Source organism: Thalia democratica, chromosome 3 (genome assembly GCF_965202585.1).
Source record: "Thalia democratica chromosome 3, ktThaDemo2.hap1.1, whole genome shotgun sequence".
Classification (NCBI taxonomy): Eukaryota; Metazoa; Chordata; class Thaliacea; order Salpida; family Salpidae; genus Thalia; species Thalia democratica.
In genome coordinates, this window is record NC_139167.1 from 31,696,214 (window position 1) to 31,716,476 (window position 20,263).

General features: G+C 25.3%; 1 protein-coding gene and 1 pseudogene across 1 annotated transcript; both read left to right on the forward strand.

Moving 5' to 3' along the window:
• The first annotated feature begins 864 nt into the window (after positions 1-864).
• On the forward strand, positions 865-1,554 carry LOC145832193 (uncharacterized). The gene has a single exon (XM_082939521.1). The coding sequence runs from the start codon at positions 865-867 to the stop codon at positions 1,552-1,554; it is 690 nt and encodes a 229-aa protein (XP_082795647.1).
• Positions 1,555-17,315: 15,761 nt separating this feature from the next.
• LOC145832194 (ubiquitin-conjugating enzyme E2 2 pseudogene) lies at positions 17,316-17,972 on the forward strand (annotated as a pseudogene).
• The last annotated feature ends 2,291 nt before the right edge of the window (positions 17,973-20,263 follow it).

The following is a 20,263-nucleotide window of genomic DNA, read 5'->3' on the forward strand; positions in this document are numbered from 1 at the left end:
AAATACTTTAAAAATAACGTTCGACACAGGGTTGCTGAAAATCCTGGATTTTGATAATTTAGGCTAAAAAACCTTAGTACTCAAATTTGATTTTATTTTAATTTGCAATTTCGAACTAAAATCAATAAAAAAATTTGAATTTTTTTACAGCTTTTACAAGTAGTAACATTAAGGTTTGACGGGAAAAATATGTCGTATAGATAAAAATAATTTGCCATCATCGAAAACTTTTTATTTTAAAAAACTCATTTAATAAATCTTCCAGTTATCTTTTCAAAAAAGCTACGCTACTTAACACACCTTAAACTTTTTGTTTTTCATCTTAAACTAAAAATAGATCCTAAAACGTGTATCGTTGAAAAGCTGGAAAAATTTTAAAATTTGGAGCAAATTTGACAAAAAACATTTCGCAACCCTTTTTAAACAATTATTTACATAATACAAACGCTAGTTTTCAAGCAGCTAGGGCTAATTGTATATATTCACTGTGTTTTGGCTTCAACATATGTTTTTTTGATGTCAACCTACTAATACTTTTAATATATAAATAAGCTGTTAGGTTTTTTGGATGCTACTGACTGACGAATAACAGTAAAAAGTTTTAGTCTATGAAAGGCTTGTTGTTTAATAATCCGATAAGGTATCATCAAACATTGTTTTAATTCGAGGTTGTTTTACGACATACAAAAATCCAGGCTTAGGCTTTGTGTTTTAACCTTGATATATTTTTTTATTATTTTATTTATACAGGCTACATGAACTTGATTTTTTTTACATTACGAAGTACAAAAACTCAACCTTTTTCTTTACATAAAAAGTATTACTTTTATACATTTTGCAGCATTTCTATAAATATTGATTAATATGTCATCCGACCAAATAAACGAAATCGCCGGTGAAATAGACGAAATCGTTAGTGAAATAAACGAAGTCGAAGACAAGCTTAACCTTAACTTAGGGTTAGAAAGAAAAAAGGAGTTTTGTAACATTATCCATGCTAGGCGAAACGTATCGTCTTTGGGTGCTTACAAAAGGTCGGTGAAATGCAAAACCGTAAAGAATGCTTCTGTAGATGACGACGATCATAAAACTACCGTTGCGACAAATAGACTTCAGAGAGATCTGGAAGAAATTAAGTCAAGCTCACCAACTGACATAACCGCCTCCCTAATTGACGAAAACTTGTTTGAATGGGAGGCTTCGATTCAAGGACCTCCAGACACTCCTTATGAAGGCGGTAAGTTTTATTTGAACCTGAAGTTCACTAAGGATTATCCGTACAAGCCACCAAAGATTACTTTTAAGACAAAAATATACCACTGCAATATCAACGGCGATGGTTATGTAAGCTTAGATCTTCTTGATTCTGGATGGGCCCCGGCCATAACTATAGAAAAACTTTTGTTGTCAATTCAGTCTATGTTCACCGACTGCAACCCTGATGACTGTCTCGTGCTAGAAATAGCAGATCAGTACGTCCATAATCGATTAGAACACGACAGAGTTTGCAGGGAATGGACAAAGAAGTACGCTACAGAAGAATCTGACTTTTAGTGACGTCATTGAATAAAGTACTGTGACTTATTTGAACATTTGTATTTTATAATACATAGTGTTAAAGTTAATGTGTTCTTAAGTTGAGTAGTAGTTCGATAGAATAAACTTTAGATAAAACAAAAAGTTGTTTCTATTTATATGCTGGTAAATTAATACCTGAAATAAAGTATTTTGAGTATTTCATATAGCTTTTGATTTTTTATCAACATTTTAGTAGCTTTGTGGATTTGTTTATACTCACAATCAGCGGTAAAAATTTAAAGAGTTTTAGTTAGATTTCTTTTTAGATTAAAACTATCCCTCAAATTTATAAAGTTTGTATTAACTTAAATACATAAAAAAAATTTAAATGTTACGCCACCACAATCAAAGCATGATGTGTTTTTATCACAATGCTACTAATTTTGTTTAAATTTATATAAGTTATTTCTTTTAATGCTGGTAAAACAAACTATTTTAAGTAAAGTTCTATTAAACGTATTAAAACGTATTAAAGTATTGAAAGTTAAGTTATGTTATTTATTTCTGCTTGAATTTATTTTTAAAGTTGAGGCATTGTATAAAAAAGGATAACAAAACTATTAATCTTATCACAAAAAGTAAAATTTGATTGTAAGTGGCATATTTTTAGTTATTACGATTACTAGAATTTAAAAAATTTATACAAATATTTTTGCTAACAGAAAAGTAAAAGCAAAATAACGAGTTTCTGTCATGAATTCTAAAAAACTCAAAAACTTTAAATACACGTATAATTTAAAAGAAAATATAAATAAGAATGTTGAAAATCAAATATTATTACAGTTACCATTATAGTTATTAAAAAAAGAAAAACTTAAATTAAACATCTATCACTAACAAACACCCTAGAAAGTATTAACAGCAGATTTAAAAAAGTGTTTTTAATAATGATCACTAGAAATAGATGTAACAAAAGTTTAATTAATCTAATAAAAATGGTTAGTGTAAATGTTTTATTTAAGATAACTTATTATTATCAAAACTTTGGTAGGAGACTATTGTTGATGTGTTTACTTAGGTAGGAGTCTTATATGCACGAAGGGTAAATTTTGAATGAAGAGTAAAATATGCACGAAGGGACATTTTTAGACGAAAACGCTTTAACACGACGTCAAAATTGAATTTGTTCCTTTTGCACAAAAATATTTTTACACAGGGTTGAATATTTTCTTTTTCATAAATTTTGATTTACTTTATTTTTTATTATTATTACCCATAAATCTTATCCTCCGTCGATAGTTTATTTTGGTTTTTAATAGTAATTTTTCTGTTAGTTTTGTTTATAATTTTTAATAGTTGTTTATTATACTTTTTATCACTGTTTGTTACCCATGACTATAGTTGACGTAACTATTCAGCTATTTTTGACCTTGTTTAATTTTTATAGAAAATTTGACATATTTAAGATTTTAGCCGTTAAGTATCGCCCAAGAGCTAAGTTTGACTTTATTTGAATTTCAGTAAATGATTGATTATTATTTAGTAAGCATATGTTCAGCTCGATAAAGAAGCATCTATTAAAAACCTACAAAATAATTTTAAGTTTTAACCGTAACGTTCCAAAGCTACATTTCTTAACAAAAATAAAACTATGTGTTATGGGATTAGTAAAAAATATTTATAAGATTTCAATAACACTTTGAAACTTAATAACTGCAGTTTAGTTAAATGAAAATTAATTTTAATTCAAAAAAAAAAAAATTAGCTTTAAATTAAAAAATATAAAATAAATTTAAAAACATTTTAGAAGAAAGGTAATGAAAATTGAATTAGAATTAATACTTACTAACAACTGGAAACAAAGGCATCTTATATTTTTTATTTGAAAAAATGATTTTCTATCTATATATTTTCTATTTTCGTACCAGACACGTAGCTTGGTACGTTTCTGCAAATCTACATTTGTGAATTCGTAAACATTTATGCGAAAAAAACTCGCTTTTGTTTCGATTATTCAGCTTTTAAGATCTTGTGTCTTTAGGTTTCAGTTTTCCTTTACACTTAGTTTTGCACTCCTAAGAGATTATTTTTACATTAACTGTAATCTCTAGCACTTTTAGTGTCGTAAACATTGAACAAATTGAATACATCTAAAATGTATAAAAATTGCTTGGTGTAGATTTCTGTCATCAAATAGCAAATTTTTGTAAAAAAATCCATTTAGAAGCTGTAGATTTAGTTTAAATGATGTGAGAGAATAAAAAAGTATATCTTGTACTATTAAAAAAGATAGGATCTTCTATTATTGAAATGTTTGTGGTGAGTCAACAAGAACTTAACATTTTTTTGAAATTTACAATTTTTTGTGTTACAAAAGAGCAAATACAGATAGAAGAAATATAACAAGATGAATTTAAAATTAGATGAACCTCAAAGTAAACTATTATGAAAAATTAACTTTTGTTTTAAATCAAATTAACTCTCTGAGTTGAATGTTTTAAGATTAAATCCCTGTGGTTGATTTTTTTTTTAATTTATTTTAGATTTTTTTTTAACTAAAACTTGTTTAAAAGAATTAATAAATGCTTAAGTTAGTTAAAACTTTTATTTTTTCAAGATTAGCATAAACATACTATTATTTATTTTATCTTACTTTAAAACATTAATTTTTAATTAAAACTTGTTTTATAGATTTTGTAACTAATTTGTTTTTATTTTTAAGAATATACAACTTTTTTAATGTAAGATTGAAAAGAATAAGGTAATACTATTGATTTCAACAAGTGCATAGTTGTATTATTAATTCATAACAAATTAGAAAGAATTCTTTAATATATTCTCTGTTTTGTAATCTTTATTTTTGAATTTATTTATATGTTTTACATTGTATCTCAAAAATATAAATGTTTAATTTTCGAATTTTGTGGTTATTTAACAAAGTTGTTTTATTTAACAAACTTGTTTTGTAAATAAAGTTTGATTCTTTTTTACAGCTTTTCTTTAATTTTTTTTTTAGTAAGAAAATGTTTCTTTATTTTTCACAGCTTAAATCTTTTTGCTACCAAAACTAGAAAGAACATTTACAAAGACGTGTACTCTTCATTTCTTTATTAATCGTTGTTGTCAGTTGACAGTAATAATTTGTTGACAGTAATAAAGTAATTGTACATCTAAATTTTACCTTTTTGTTGTGAACTTTTATATTTAGTATTTTTTTTTATTCAACTCCTAAAGTTTATGATTTTTATCTAATAAAAGCAACAACTTTTGCAAATGTTTTCTGAATTAGGGAAACTGTTTTTAAAGTTTTATGCTTTGGGCCTATCAGTAATACTTTTAAAATTAAATTCTTAGTTAATATTTTTATTTTTCATGAAAAGTTTTATAGGTTCATAAAAGTTGCAACACATAAAGAATTATAGGGGGTCAAGAGCAGTACAAATTGCTTTGTATTCAGTTATACATTATACTTCAACATTCAATTTATTATTAAATTTTAACAAAACCGCATACTTATACATAAAAGTAAAGGTAGTTAAAACTACTCTATTCCCGCTATGACGTCAATACACGTTATTCTTAATTTATTTTTTCAGATTCGTAACTTATTTAGCTACCTACGTCCCTGTTTCGTACTTTTTGCACTTATTCTTTGAAAAGGAATCTAAATTTAGATTAACTTAAAAATTATAAAAATTCTGGAATCTTATGTTTGATTACCCTATTTTGAAAGTTATTAACTTTAATTTCAATAAATTTCAGTTAAAAGATGCTAAGACTTTTTATTAGATATAAAAATTAGTGATTTTTTCAAGTGTTACCGAAAAAATTTTTTTATTACTTAATTATAAAATCAAAACATTTTTAAACTCGTTATACTTCATTTGAAAACGTTCTTATACTAAAGAGTTCTTTCTTGTTTAATTTGCTAAAAAAATATGTTTCTTAATAAGTTATAATTAAATAGAATTATTTTAAACAACAAGGTTGTCATGTACTTAAATTTTCAAAGTATTATTTTAATCACCTAAGAAATATTTATGACTAGATGTTCCAACACATTAATTTTTTTTTGTACTTTTTGATACCTGTACCAGACTTTTTTAGAATCGTAACACAGTATAAAAAAAGATAAACTTTTATTAAAGCCAACACTGCCTGAAAATTGAGCTAAAAGTCTAATTTCAAAAAGTCATATTTGTAATGTATGCTAAGTTGCATCAGTAAAATAGCTACTTAGTATGTTGTACAGTATTTTACAGATAGGCAGCTTTAGAAAAACTAAGCTTCACTTGGTAAATATGTTTCAAATATTAGTGGACCTAAATTTTCTTTCTATCAGCAGTTTTCTATATTAATTTCGTATAAAATAAAATAAGAACAATTTGTGTTTTGGTCAAAATATTTCTTATTCAATGGTTGCAATATTTATTTTGGTTCTACTTTACTTGTTTAGGTCAAGACTATTAGATTTTTTAACATAAAATCATAGTTCAAAAAACTATTCAAATAAATTTTTCAGCAAAATTTTAATAACCGATGACAAATTATTTTACTGTTAAAACTTTGATTTAAATTTCTTAAATTTAGTAAGTAGTTAGAATAAAACTTAACTTCAATAAATAGAGTTAAAATAAATTGACTTATACCAACTATTTAAATGGACATGATTAGTAGCTAGTCCTTACAATAACATTGTCTGTTTGATAGATGCTTTTGTTGAGTTTTTATTAAGTTTTCAAAACATTTTTGATTTTTGGGATTAAAAATTTTATACTAAAATTATTTTCATTACATTTATGTTTAAATGCTCAAAAATTGTCTTTTACAAAATATGTTGAACTAATTAAGTAATGTTTAAAACTTATTTAGTTATTATAAAAATAAGTTTCACACACACTCAATTGATTTAAGCAAAATTTTAATGCAATTCATACAAAATAAAATATTATCAATGTACAAAATGGTTACTTAATATTGGGTCCTATTTTAGCTGACCAAAAAAGCTTTTTAAATGGCTAGTAAATTTAGAGTACTTATCAAAGACAAAAATCTGAATGTAGAGATGTTGTATATTTTATTAGTTGTAACTATAAATCTTATGAAAACTATTATATGGTAAACATGGATAGTTGTGGAAAAACATGTCAAATTTTTGTCTCTGATAAAATAGTTTTATGATTTGGGGGCTTTATTGATTAATTACAATATGGTTCATTAATAATTCAGAAGGAATATTTACAAGTTTAAGATTCTTATTTAACTGTTAGTTTATCTGCTTTAATTTTTTTTTATTACCTGATAACTGTAGCTTACTGTTGTTATTTACCATGAATAAAAACTTATGTTATTTCATCTTTTCAGATACTTATTTAATTTTGAATCTTTTTTAAGTATAAAAAGCATTTAACATTCTAATCTAATGCTTTTAACAATGTTTAATTTTTTTTGAAATAAGTTGCATATATACTTGTTAAAAAATCCACTAAAAATTAGTAGTAAAACAATAGTTGAATTTTTTTATAAAAAACTTAAAAATTAAGAACTTACTTTATCTTTTATTGATATGACACTTATAAGTTTGTGAGTATACACTATACAGCTAAATAAATCAGTTTTGAAAAAAATGTAAAACTCTAAAATACTTAGATTTAGTCCAGGAAAATCTAGAAAAACCTGAAATTTAGAAATTTTTCTTAATAACTTGGCATAACTTGGAACTTTGAACATAAATCACATAAAAACCTGAATCCTCAAACACTGATAAATTTAAATTTATTAATTTAGATTAAAAGACAAAAAATCTTCTAAATGCAAAGCATATCTTCTTTTGTTAATAAGTTTTTTAAATAAAAACATATTTAAAGTAGCATTACAGTATCTTTTAAACATCTTTAAACCTTTACAGACAGTTTTCATTTTAAATGAAAGTTTTTACGGAAAATAAAACTTAAGCAATGTCTTTAAGAAACATAAAAAATTTCAAAAAACCTGGATTAGTATTCAAAAAACCTTTGACAACCTTGATTAGGGGTGGGCAACGTACGGCCCGCGGGCCGGATCCGGCCCGCAGAGTGAAAATGACCGGCCCCCAAACCTTTTTTAATTTTAAATGGAATCCGTCCCGCGGACAAAATTGATCCGGCCCGCAAGTGGATGATCCGGCCCGCTAAGCATTTTCAAAATATATATAAAATCCGGCCAGCAAATTTAATTATTACAAAACTTGTATTTCTTTAAACAAAACTGTAAGACTTTGACCCTGAAAACGTTTGTTAAAATGGTTTATTATTTTGTGGTGATAAAACACTATTTTGTTATAGTATCTTGCTCTGTTTCAAGTCAGGTGAAGTAATTCTTTCTCAAATTATCAAAAAGCAATTGTTTGCTGAACTAACTTTGATGATCCTACCTACCATTATGTTTTCATAAAAAATAGACGTGTCAAAAATTGCTGTCTTTTCCAGATAAGTATTGAGTTGTTTTTTAAATGTTTTAAAAATTAAAAAAAATATCTTTTTAAACATTTACAAATTTTTTAAGTCAAACTGCTTAAATTGAAATTTTTGTTAAATGTTTTAAGTTTAGACTACAGTTTGCACTTTTTCTGCTGTTGTTTTTTTATTAAGGACTTTTTGATTAAATATATGGTCAAGTTTAGTTACGACCAATTGATGACAATAGTTTCACTTGATATAAGTTTGGTCGTCGTTTTGCAGAATTTCAACAATTAAGTGAAGAATTTGACATTATTTCATCACCGTCGACGTTTGGCACCGAAAATGTACTTAGTAATATTGTTAGAACTGTTGAACTTCCATGTGGCAGTACATAAAAAGAAAAGTTCAAAACTTAAAAATTGAAAGATTTTATGACTTACTTAACAAGTCAAAGTTTGTTAATTTAAAAAAGATGACAATGAAGTTATTTGTTCTGTTTGGGTCTACATATATTTGCAAACAAACATTCTTAACCATGTATATAAACAAAAGTAAGCTGCGTTCAAATCTTACTGATACCAATCTACAGTCATTACTGAGAATATCTACTTCAAATATACTTCCAGATTTTAAACAACTTGTTAAAAACTTTTATGATCCAAAAATGTCTCATTGACTTCTTTTTAGTGTAATTATTCTTGCTAAGTTCTTGAAACTTAGCATTTAAAATATAATGTGACAGTTTTATGTTTTAGTTTTTCGTTTAGTAATATTTTCACTAGTGAAATCGATCTTAATCTAAAAGTCTATTAAAATATTTGTTAGACTTTTAGATGAAGATCGATTTTATTAGTAAAAATATTACTGTTTTTTACTGTTTTAACTGTTTTTTAAATATGTTAATAAGAAAATTTGAAATCAAACATATAATTTTTGTTACTTTTATAATATTTTTAGATAGATTTTATGTATTATTGATCAATGCCAAACTTTGCCAAAGTTTTTCAACTTCTAAAGATAACAATGAAACTAGTTTTCTTGTTCGATACTTCATACATTTGAAAACAAACATTTCCGACCATAAACATTAACAAGGATAAGCTAACTTCAAACCTAATCGGTATTTCAGTGCACTTGCAGATTTTCCAAAACTGTCATGCAACTAGATTTAAACAACTCTAATACATGATCAACCTTAAGTGTTTCATCGAGATCTTTTATTTATTTTTTTTGCTTTTTATGGTAAAAGTGTTTATTATGTCAGAGTTATTTTTTGTTTTGTTTCTTTTATACATGCAAAAAAAAAGTAATGAATTTTCTTTAGCTTAATTAAATTAAATAATAGTAGTTTAATGTTGTAATGTTTGTTAATTTTTGAAAAATAATATCAATATAAACACCAGATAAGGATTTCTAAAGTTAATTAATTTCGAATAGTTAGCTTTTTTTTATGTTTTAGCTTGAAATTTAGGCTCGAGTAACTTTTAGTAACCAAATTATAATTTTTTTAGGACTAACTAGTATTAATTCGGTCCCGAGTTATAATATATACAGAATTGTGAATACTTAACAAAATTTAACATAGAACTTTATACTTGAGAACCTTGGTAATTAATATATTGATTCAAAATTCCAAAACACCTGATCAATAAGCATCTAGCGTAGGGGTGGGCAACGTAAATAGTTGACGGGCCGGATCCAGAAAAATATAGTCCTTAGCGGGCCGGATCATTTCAAATTAGTGATCTTTTGGATTCAGCTGTATCTTTTTTTAGATCCGAATCCCATTTTAAACATATTATCCGAGTCCGGCTAAATACTAATTTTAGACAAAGATCTGGATCCGAATGGAAGCTAATTTCAAAAAGATTTAGATTCCGCTAGATGCTTATTGATCAGGTGTTTTGGAATTTTGAATCAATATATTAATTAATTAACAAACTTAATTGAAATATTTGATTATAAAAGTTAATTAATTTTTTTGTCCCTGTGGCGATCTCTTTTTACACTCTAACAAATTATCAAAACGTAAGTTTAATATCAATCAAATTTAGAAGAATTTACATATATTTATTATTGTTTTAAAGAAAAAAGTTTAAAGGTATAAGAATGTAGTAAAGAACGTCTTTATAATATCAAAAAAACAGTATAACTCAAGCTAGTTTTATGTTACAAAATTTACTTTTTAGTCTTTCAAAGCAGTTTTAAAACTTAAGAGGCAACCATATTTTAATTTTATTTTGAAAATACTGTTATTTTCATGTTTTAAAACAAGGTGACAAATTAACCTTGAAAACTTGAATTTAAAAATTAAAAATAAAACCTGCATAAGTATTTAGACAATATATATATTTTTTTTGAACTAAGTGTTTGTCTTCAACAATTTTTACTAATTAATACTTTTATAATAATCAGGGTTGCCTAAAAAACCTGGAATACTTGAAAAACCTGAATTAGATATTTAGGTTAAAAAAAAACCTGGTAAAACCTAGAATTTGAGAAATTTCAAAAAACAATCCTGTAAAATCCTGGAGTTAAAACAATATATACATATTAAGCAGTAAAAATTCGATTTGACACACAATCTCTAAAATAGATATCATATAGATGTAAATGCTTTGTCATAATCAGTTTCTTTTTTTTATATAGAAAGTAGCATTATAGTATCTTTTAAAACCTGGAAGAGATTCAGAAAACCTGGAAGAAATTTCTTAAAAACAAGTGGCAACCCTGTTTGTTTTAAAGTCTATCATAGATGTAACAAACTAAAATAAAGTTATTCAAGACATATGAAGCAGGGTTTCCACAAAACCTAGAATCCTAGAAAAACCTCGAGTTTAACTACTTAGGCTATAAAACCTTGAAAAATCTAGAATTTGAGAAATCTCGAAAAAAAAAACTGGAACTTTGAATTAAAATGAGTAATAAATCTGAAGTTATACACAAGTGTTATTACATGATAAGTAAAAAAGTTTTGATTGACACGAAATGTTTACCATAATGATAAGTTTTTTGTCGGTATCAAAACGTTATTTTATCAAAAAACACATTTAAAGAAGCTTCACAGAATCATTTTAATGTTGTTATATTACTTAACTGATTTTTTGGAATTAAACTAAAAATATACTCAAAACGTGTAATTTCAAAAACTTGCAGAAAACTTGCCAAAAGCCAGTGGCAATTATAAAAATTAATTAATGTTTATATTTAGTAATAGTTTTATTTTCAAACAGTAATTAAATTAGTTTTAGATTTGAAAAGTTAAAATGTTTAAACTTATAGCAGGATTGCCACACATGTGGATGAATACTCAGTTTAACTCAGGATATTCAAAAGAAATATAAAATGTCAAGATGACTTAAGATGACTCAGGGTCACTCAGGGTTTTTTTTTTACTCAGGATTACTCAGGATTACTCAGGACAGTTCTGACTTAGTAAAAATCTCAGAATAGTTTTAAGATTGTTTCTTCAAATATCAGGACATATTTTTATCTAGATCTAGAATGAGATTTAGTTGATTCAGTTTTAATATATTTTTTTTTTATATAACAAACTTTGTTTATAAACATGATTTCTATTGATTTAAAAATGCTTATAATTATACATTAGCCATGGGGCTAGTTCTTCCTTATTAATAGAAAAAACAATTTAGGTTTTGTTATAAATCTTAAATTGATATTTATCATAATTTGAGTTTGTTCATGCTAGCGATTATTTTATTTTATAAAATTAAAGTTAGTCTTACTTAACTGTTTTAAAACTTAATCGTTAATTCTTTGAAAACAGAAATTTTCATAAAATATCATCTAATGCAAAAACATACCCATGCAACCTTCAGGGTCAAAAAAAAAATATAGAGTTTAACAATTTAGACTAAAAAAAAACTGGAAAGACCTGGATTAGGATATAATTTGAAAAAAAAACCTGGAGTTTCAACAAATTTCACTAAAAAGGCTTGAAAAACCTGGAATTTTAAACATATTTTACATGTTAACTAGTAAACTTTAAATTTGACTTGTAAATCTACAATTAAAAAAATTATCATCAACAATTTTCCTTAAATTAAACACACATTTAAAATAGCTTTACAGCATCTTTTCAAGATTTGTATGCTAATACGTACAGTTTTTAACCTTAAACTCAAATTTAAACTAAAAACCAAAAGAACCAAAAAAGCAAACTTAATGATTCTAGAAGATCAATTAAAACTAATTTGTACGAAAACATTAGTTTGCTACTGTTTATAAGTTTCTAAAATAGTTTTGCTATCAAAATAACCAAGTTCAAAGGTAAAAATATGGAAAGTTTGTTAATATCATTAAGCAGTTTTTACATTTTATGAGATAATTTTTTTCTTGCTTAATTTTTAAAAATTATAAAAAAAATTCAAAATAATTAGGAAAAGGATATAAATTAATAATAATATTTCAATTCTGTAGATTGGTATAATTTTTAGATAAGTTATAAGCCTAAAATTTCACAAAAAGTAGGTAAGATTTCAGTTTTTTATCAAGTTTACAGCCAAAAAACCTGAGTTCCTGGAATAACCTAGATTTTGACAATTTAGGCTAAATAGCCTAAAAAAAACTGGACTGCAAAAAATTTTGAAAAAATAACCTCGAATTCTAAAGAATTTTTACATTTTAAGTAGTAATTTTTCGATTAGAAACGAAAAATTTGTTTTAGAGATAATTTATTATTATTATTTTTAAAATTACTTTTATTAATAAACCATTTTAAAATAGCTTAACAGTATTGTTTTAACCTTTTTCATTTGCTTAATTAAGTCTGTTAATTTAAACTTTATTTTAAACAAAGAAAAATCCAAAAACTTTTTCTATTTTAAACCTGCAGGAAATTTGTCAATAACATCAGGAAACCCGGAATTTAGTTTTTATTTTGGTTAGTTTATGCAACTTAGTAATTCAGTTTTCTTTAAAAATAGTGTTTTATTGTCATTTATTTTGTGAATTCAATTATTATCGTTTTGGGATAGAAATCGAAAAAATAAAAATAAATACTTTTCTTTCAAAATAAAAAAATTCACGAACGACAGTAAAAATACTTTTAAAAAACAACTTAAAAAGTTGATTCAAATGTTTTAAATTAAAATGTTCGATATAATATAGCTAAATCATCTATATTAGTCTGTGAATTCAATTTATTGTTTGAAAAGACTCTTACTCTTGTAGTTGGAAATGCAAAAATTTTTAAGACTATGCTCTAAACAGGGTTGCTACAAAGCTTGAAATTTGATAATTTAATCTAGACCAGGGTTTCCCAAAGTGGGCAATATCGCCCCCCTGGGGGCGATTTTAGTTATTTGGGGGGCGATAATTCGTAAGGGGGCGAAAGGGTGGGCGATAACTAGTAAGGGGGCGAAAAGGGGATGATTTAAAAATTTTGGGTTGTCATAAAATTTTTACTTTTTATCTTGATATTTTACTAATTTTAGCTTGCTATTAAATATTTGACCCTGAGGTAAAACTTAAACAAAAAAGTCTATTGTGTTCTTGTAAAATATAGAGAAAAAAAATCAAGTACTTATGACTCCTACTTTTAAGTTAATTACATATTTTTAATTATATATTTTCTAATTTAACAATTACATAGATCATAGACGATCAGAAATCCTCTCACTATTTTTAACCTTACATATATGTTACTTAGGATCATAAATGGTTTGTAAAAATCTATTTTTTCGATATTAACTATCAGCTAATGATATTTCCAATTTTTATTAAGTTAGACTAAGAAATAAAACTAAACAGGTTTGCCAATTTACCTAGAAAAACCTGGAATTTGAAAATTTAGGCAAAAAAAATCTAAAAAATCTGGAAGTTTTAACAATTTCAACATATTAAGTAGTAAAATTTCGATCTGACACAAAAAAGCTATCAGATAGATAAAAATATGTATCCCTTCGTGGCAGATCTTTTTGAAGTAAACGACTCACAGAAAACCCTCTCAGACTTACAAACTAACTTTGAATTTAAATTAATTTTTTATAAAGAACGATTTGAAAGCTTTTGGACTCAACAAAAACTAAGGCAAAAGTATCCGACCAGTTAATAGGAATTTAGATTGTTGTGTATAGTTTTTCCTTCTAGCTATGTTGTTGAGGAAGCTTTCAGTTTAGTTATCAACATATTGAGAAAAATATCCAATCTAGATATTTGTAAAGGAGGTGACTTGAGGCTTTATATGACTGATTTACAATCAGATTAGAAAAACTTGCAAGCATTCATGAACCTCATCCTTCGCATTATATTAGAATTCAGTAGCAGACAGTATTTTATAAAAGTTTTATTTATTTATTTGATCTTTTGAAATACTTCTTATTTAACCTGTTTTGCATGTATTTAAGTAGTCTTTTTATATTAAAAATTCTTATAAGTTATTTATTCTTTAACAGGTTTGCATAATGCCTAATAAATATTAATTACTGTAGACTTCCTCTTGATTTTGCATTTTTAACCAAAAAAAAGTGCAAATTTATATTTTCTTAAATTTAACTTAAATGAAGTCTATTACTAACTAAGTATTAAAAAAAAATACACAATATTTAATAGCTTATATAGATCTTTTATTTTTATGAATGTTTGTTTCATGTTTTAGTTGATTTCATGTATATTCATAACGTTATTGCATATAACATATTTATCATTTCGTAAAAATAATGGTAATAATATTTGAGTTTAAACTTTTTGATTTTGTTCAAAGTGCGAACTGAAGAGGAAGTCTACTGTATTTATAAAATGGTTTATGTTTTAAGTATGTTAATAGCTTTGTTTTTACCTGGTTAATTTTTAGTTTATATTTGTCGATTTACATTACACTAAAAGTTTTTTAGCATAGTAGTTAAAGTATTTGTTTGAAAGAAATTTATTTGACATATTTTTGTTATTACTTTTTTAATCTGTATAAATAAAAAAAACATTTATAACCATTAAAGTTTTTATTTCAAAAATTATTTTTCTGTTTTAAAAGAGTATAGATTTAATCTATTCGAAATGACTTCAAATTTTTCATTTAAAAGATTATTAAACTCAAATTTATTTTCCAACTTGACTTATTAATGTAAGAAAATCTATATATTAAATAATTTTAAACTATTAATACAACTAGTTTTTGTTTTATCTTATTTTTTAGTATATTAGCAATTAGAATAAGTTGTTTATTTTAATAGTTCAACACTAGTTTTTAGTTTTTCACTATACTCTTCTGGTAAATTATTGTAGGCTAATAACTAGAGAAAAAATAAAATTACACAGTATTAAATAAGCCATCAAAAAAAATGCTACAGTTACAAAACAAAGTTTTAACATAATTAAAAGAATGTTTTAATCGATTACTTTCTGTTCACAGAATTAACTGTAAAACATTTGATTTTTTTCGAATTAAAATTAAGAAATAAATGTTAAAATTAAGGTTTAGTTTCCTAAAGGTTATTCCAAGTCAAATACTATTTAATGGTAGTCTACTTCAGAACATATAGTTTAAAAAGTTTAAAATTAGATTTTTAATTTTGCAACTAACTTGCTTATAATATATCTTAGCATTGAAATTAATAATTTTACTGAATTAACAGAAGCTATCCATAAAACCACTTTTTATGTTAGATTACCAACAAGTCGGTAAAACTTTCTAAAACTGTATCAGCAATGGTGTTTTAATATTTATTTTATAATGTGTAAAATAATCTGTTCATTATTTTGTAGTTTTTTAATCCCCGGTATTAAATTTTAGAATATGCCTATTTATAAAATAATTAAAGTATTTTGTGCGGCTTAAATAAGTTACTTAGTATTCACTTTTAAATGTCCGAAATTCGTTAAAAGAGAGATAGTTATAATGTCAGGTTTCAGTTAAGGTTTCAGATGGGTAACGTACGGTGAAGATCCAATCAAATTTCGACCCGCTAATAATTTGAAAACTACTTGTGCAAAATAAACAAAATTTAGTTTTTTGATGCTTATGATTTTGAAATACACTTTCAATTTGGTTTTCAGTTACTTTAGTATTTCCTAGATCACAATAATAGTAAATCATTTTATTACAATTATGCTCGAGTTTTTAATTTTCTATATGTTATTTTTTTAAATTATGCAGCCCGCAATTACATTTTTTTAACGAATTGAAACAAGAAAAGATTTTTTGGTAAATATGAATTGCTGACTACAAAAGTTGTCCACCACTACCCTAAAAGTTTCATTAGTTTCAAAACAATTCATATTATTCAGGATTGATTACACAAGGCTTTATAATATTTATGTATTTTAATACACTTTACTGGGCTTATAAGAAAACAACAATAACTTATTTTCTCAAGCCCTGTAAACTACTTTGAACACAGCCCAAAAGTGCGTGCATAAAAAATACCAGACTAAATTACATTTCGAAAACAAATTATTTGGCTCAAAAGTTTGTACTCAAGAGAAAAACTACTTTTTAAAATCGTGGGGGCGATTATTTTTCAAATTTCTGAAAAGGGGGCGATTTAGTAAATGAGTTTGGGAAACCCTGGTCTAGACGAAATATGCCTAAAAAGTTTAAATTTGATCTTTTTTTAATTTGTAATTTCGAACAAAAGTCACTAAAAAACTCTTAATTCTTAATAATTTTTATAAGTAGTAAGATTAATACTTGACACGAAAAATCTGTCGTATAGATAAAAGAAATTTTACAATCATCAAAAACGTTTTAATTTAAAAATTACATTTAGTGTATCTTTAAGATATTTTTTCAAAAATTTGATGCTATTTAACAGACCTTAGTATTTGTTTTTCACCTTAAACTAAACTCTAAACTAAAAATAGATCCTAAAACGTGTAAGTTTGAAAACCTGGAAGAAATTTTGAAAAAATTAAGCATATTAGACAAAAACATTTGGCAAACCCTTCTAAACAAACACTAAGACCATACAGACGCTAGATTTTATACAGCTAGGGGCTAATTGTATATATTGACTGTGCTTTTGCCTCAGTATATACTTGTTTAGTATAAGTTTGAAAAAACAATTTATATATAAACTTGGCGATAAGATTTTCGGTTGCGACTGACTGACGTATATAAGAAATAAGTGTTAATCTATCAAAAGCTCATTGTATGGTAATCAAATAAGGTATGATCAAACTTTGTCTTAACTTAAGCTGGTCTCGAGGGCATACAAAAGTCCAGGCTTAGGCATTGTATTTTTTCCTTGATGTTTTTTTTCTTCTTTTATTTATAAAACAATATGATTTAGATTTTTTTGCAGCACTGAGTACAAAAACTCTCTATTTTTTTTCAAATGAATTATAGGGCAAATTATAAATTTTATACATTTTGCAGCATTTGTTTAAATACTGATTATTATGTCATCCGCTCATGTAAACAAAATCGAATACAGCAATGGCTTGGAAAGTTTTGATGTAGAAGTTGTTGATTGGAAAACTAAGAGTAATTATGTCAATGGTCAGCGAAACGTATCGTCTTTGGATGTTTACAATAAATCTATGCAATGCAAAAACTTCAAGAAGGCTTCTGTAGATGACGATGATCAGGAAACTACCTTTGCGATACGAAGACTTCAGAAAGATCTGAAAGAGATTAATTTGAGCTCTCCAGGTTACATAAGCGCTTACTTAAAGAAAGACAACTTGTTTGAATGGGAAGCTATTATTCAAGGAACTCCAGGAACTCCTTTTGAAGGCGGAACTTTTGTTTTAGACTTGATTTTTCCGGCTGATTACCCGTTCAGCCCACCAAAGGTTACTTTTAAGACCAAAATATACCATTGCAACATTAACAGCGATGGTTATATCAGTTTAAACGTACTTCGTTCTCAATGGATCCCGGCTATGACCATTGAAAAAGTTTTGTTATCAATACAATCTTTTTTCACCGACTGCAACCCTGATGACTGTCTTGTGCCTGAAATAGCAGCTCAGTACGTCAACAATCGCGAAGAACACGACAGAGTTTGCAGGGAATGGACAAAGAAGTACGCAACTGAAGAAGCTGACTTTTAGTGACGTCATTGAAAGAAGTACTGTGACTTATTCGGACATTTGTATTTTATAACATGTAATGTAGTATAAAATTGTTTATGTTTTTATTATTTAGATTGAATAAAGTTTAAACAAAACAACAGATTGTTTCTATTTATATAAAGCTAGTTAGTTTTTAACAAGGTTGCAAGAAAAAAATAAACTTTAAATATTTGATATAAGTATTTTTCACCAAAATTTTATGCCTAAGTAGCTTTTTGCGATATGATTATACCTACAATGGCGGTCAAAAAATTAAATAGTTTTTAGTTTAGCTTAAATTTCTATGTTAAAAATATCCTTTAAATTTACAAAGTAGGCATTAATTGATAAATTTATAATATATATCACAACAACAAACAAAGCATGATGTGTTTCTATCACAATGCTTTTAATTATCTTTATATATTTTTTAAACTTTTTCTATTAATGCCAGTAAAATAAATTCTATAAATTAAAATGATAAAACATGTATTAAAGTATAATTCATATGAGTTTTTAACGTTAGTTTATAAGTATTATTGATTAATTATTGTTTCTTTTGAGTTTTTTACAAAAAATTAAGGCTTTGAAAAAAAATGAATATAAAAACTTTTAACTTCATCAGACAAAACAAAGTTTAGTTGTAACTGGCATATTTTTTAGTAATACAATTATCAAAAAGTTAAAGATATTGTGTATATATTTGAAATAGTAGAAAAGTAAAAACCTCACATATTAAGCTATTTTTGAGAGCTCGTAATAGTTAAATTAGCTTTAAAAAAGTATTTACCTGCTACAAGCTTGTAAACAAAAGGAATGTATCATTTAAAATTAAACAAATTTTAAAGTTAAAGTTGTATGTTTAGCTTAGGATAAAATATTCATGTTGACAAATACCATTAAAGATCTACATAACAAAGTAAGGCTAAAACTAAAAATAATTCATTAATAAGCACCCAGTAGGTGGTAACCGGCAGCTTTAAAACCGTGAAATGAATTATATACATACAGACATATTTATAAAAAAATTATTTAATCTAAATAAAGGTAATAAATGTAAATGATAAGTTAAGATATTAATTTATTTAAGGAAAATTTTTGTGAGAGAAAATTGTACATGTGTTTACGGTACTATAATAGTATATTCTTATTACGGTTTTTAATTAGTTTCAATTTATACTATGTCGAAAAAATATAAACAATTTAGTAAATTTTTTGACGATAAAACTTTATATAGTATTTTTAAACTTTTGATTTTTTATGGATTTGTTGTATGCTAAAGTTAGTACACTTAATTCTATACTGAAGCTCGAACAAAAAAGTTTTTTCAAACATTGGAAAAGTAGTATAGAAAACAAAAACCAAGCTTTGGTTTTAAGATTTGTTTTATATTTTATGACATGTAACCATAATTTTATTTTAAGATGTTCCGTAAAATATTTTAAGCTTTTGATCAAAATTTAAAACAGAGTATAAATTTCAAGTTCAGTTATAAATTTGTTAGAAAACTGAAAGTGAAAAAGTAAAGTCATTAAGATTTTTCCGGAGTTTTTACACAGAAGAGTATATTTTAAAATTAATATACCCTTTTAAATTTTACTCTTTCATTTACTACATATGATATTTTTTATAATAAAAATGTTTTTCAATTCCTCAGTATAGTAAAAGAAACAATTTTTAATCAAAACAAATTGAGATATTGAAATATAGTGTTTTTTACTACATATAGCTCCACTCAGTTCAGATTTCGGTATGCTAACCATAAAAAAAAATTTTAAAGGTGGCGTATACAATGACTTGTTCAAAGAATACTACTCTTTCTGGTACTACTAAAACTATATCGCTGTTTTTGTATAAGTTTAGTTTTAAAGATAATAAAATAAAACTTTATCAAATTAAACTTCTTACGAGTAAGTACATAAATAATAGTTTATTGTTGAGATACTTGTAAGAAAAATAGCCTCATTTGAAAACTATCCTGAAAAGTTGTTAATATAACATATACTGTTTGGTGTTTAATTTTTTTTTATATTAATTTTAAATAAATTTTAAATTTATAAAACATAGTAAACATTTTAAACTAGCAAAATAAATTTTAATATAACTAAAAACTTAAAAAATAGTAAACTATTAGGAAAAAATTAGAGAAAGTTTCAATTTGCAATGATACCTTAAAATATGAACTGCAGTTTTTATTATAGTCCAAGTCTTTGACCGAAAAAAAAAGAAATTATATATCTATCATGAACATAAAAGTTATACAATTTAAATACTTTTGTAGAAGAAAAACT

Coding starts and splice junctions, on each gene's coding strand:
- LOC145832193 (XM_082939521.1), top strand. CDS start 865: ATGTCATCCGACCAAATAAACGAAATCGCCGGTGAAATAGACGAAATC.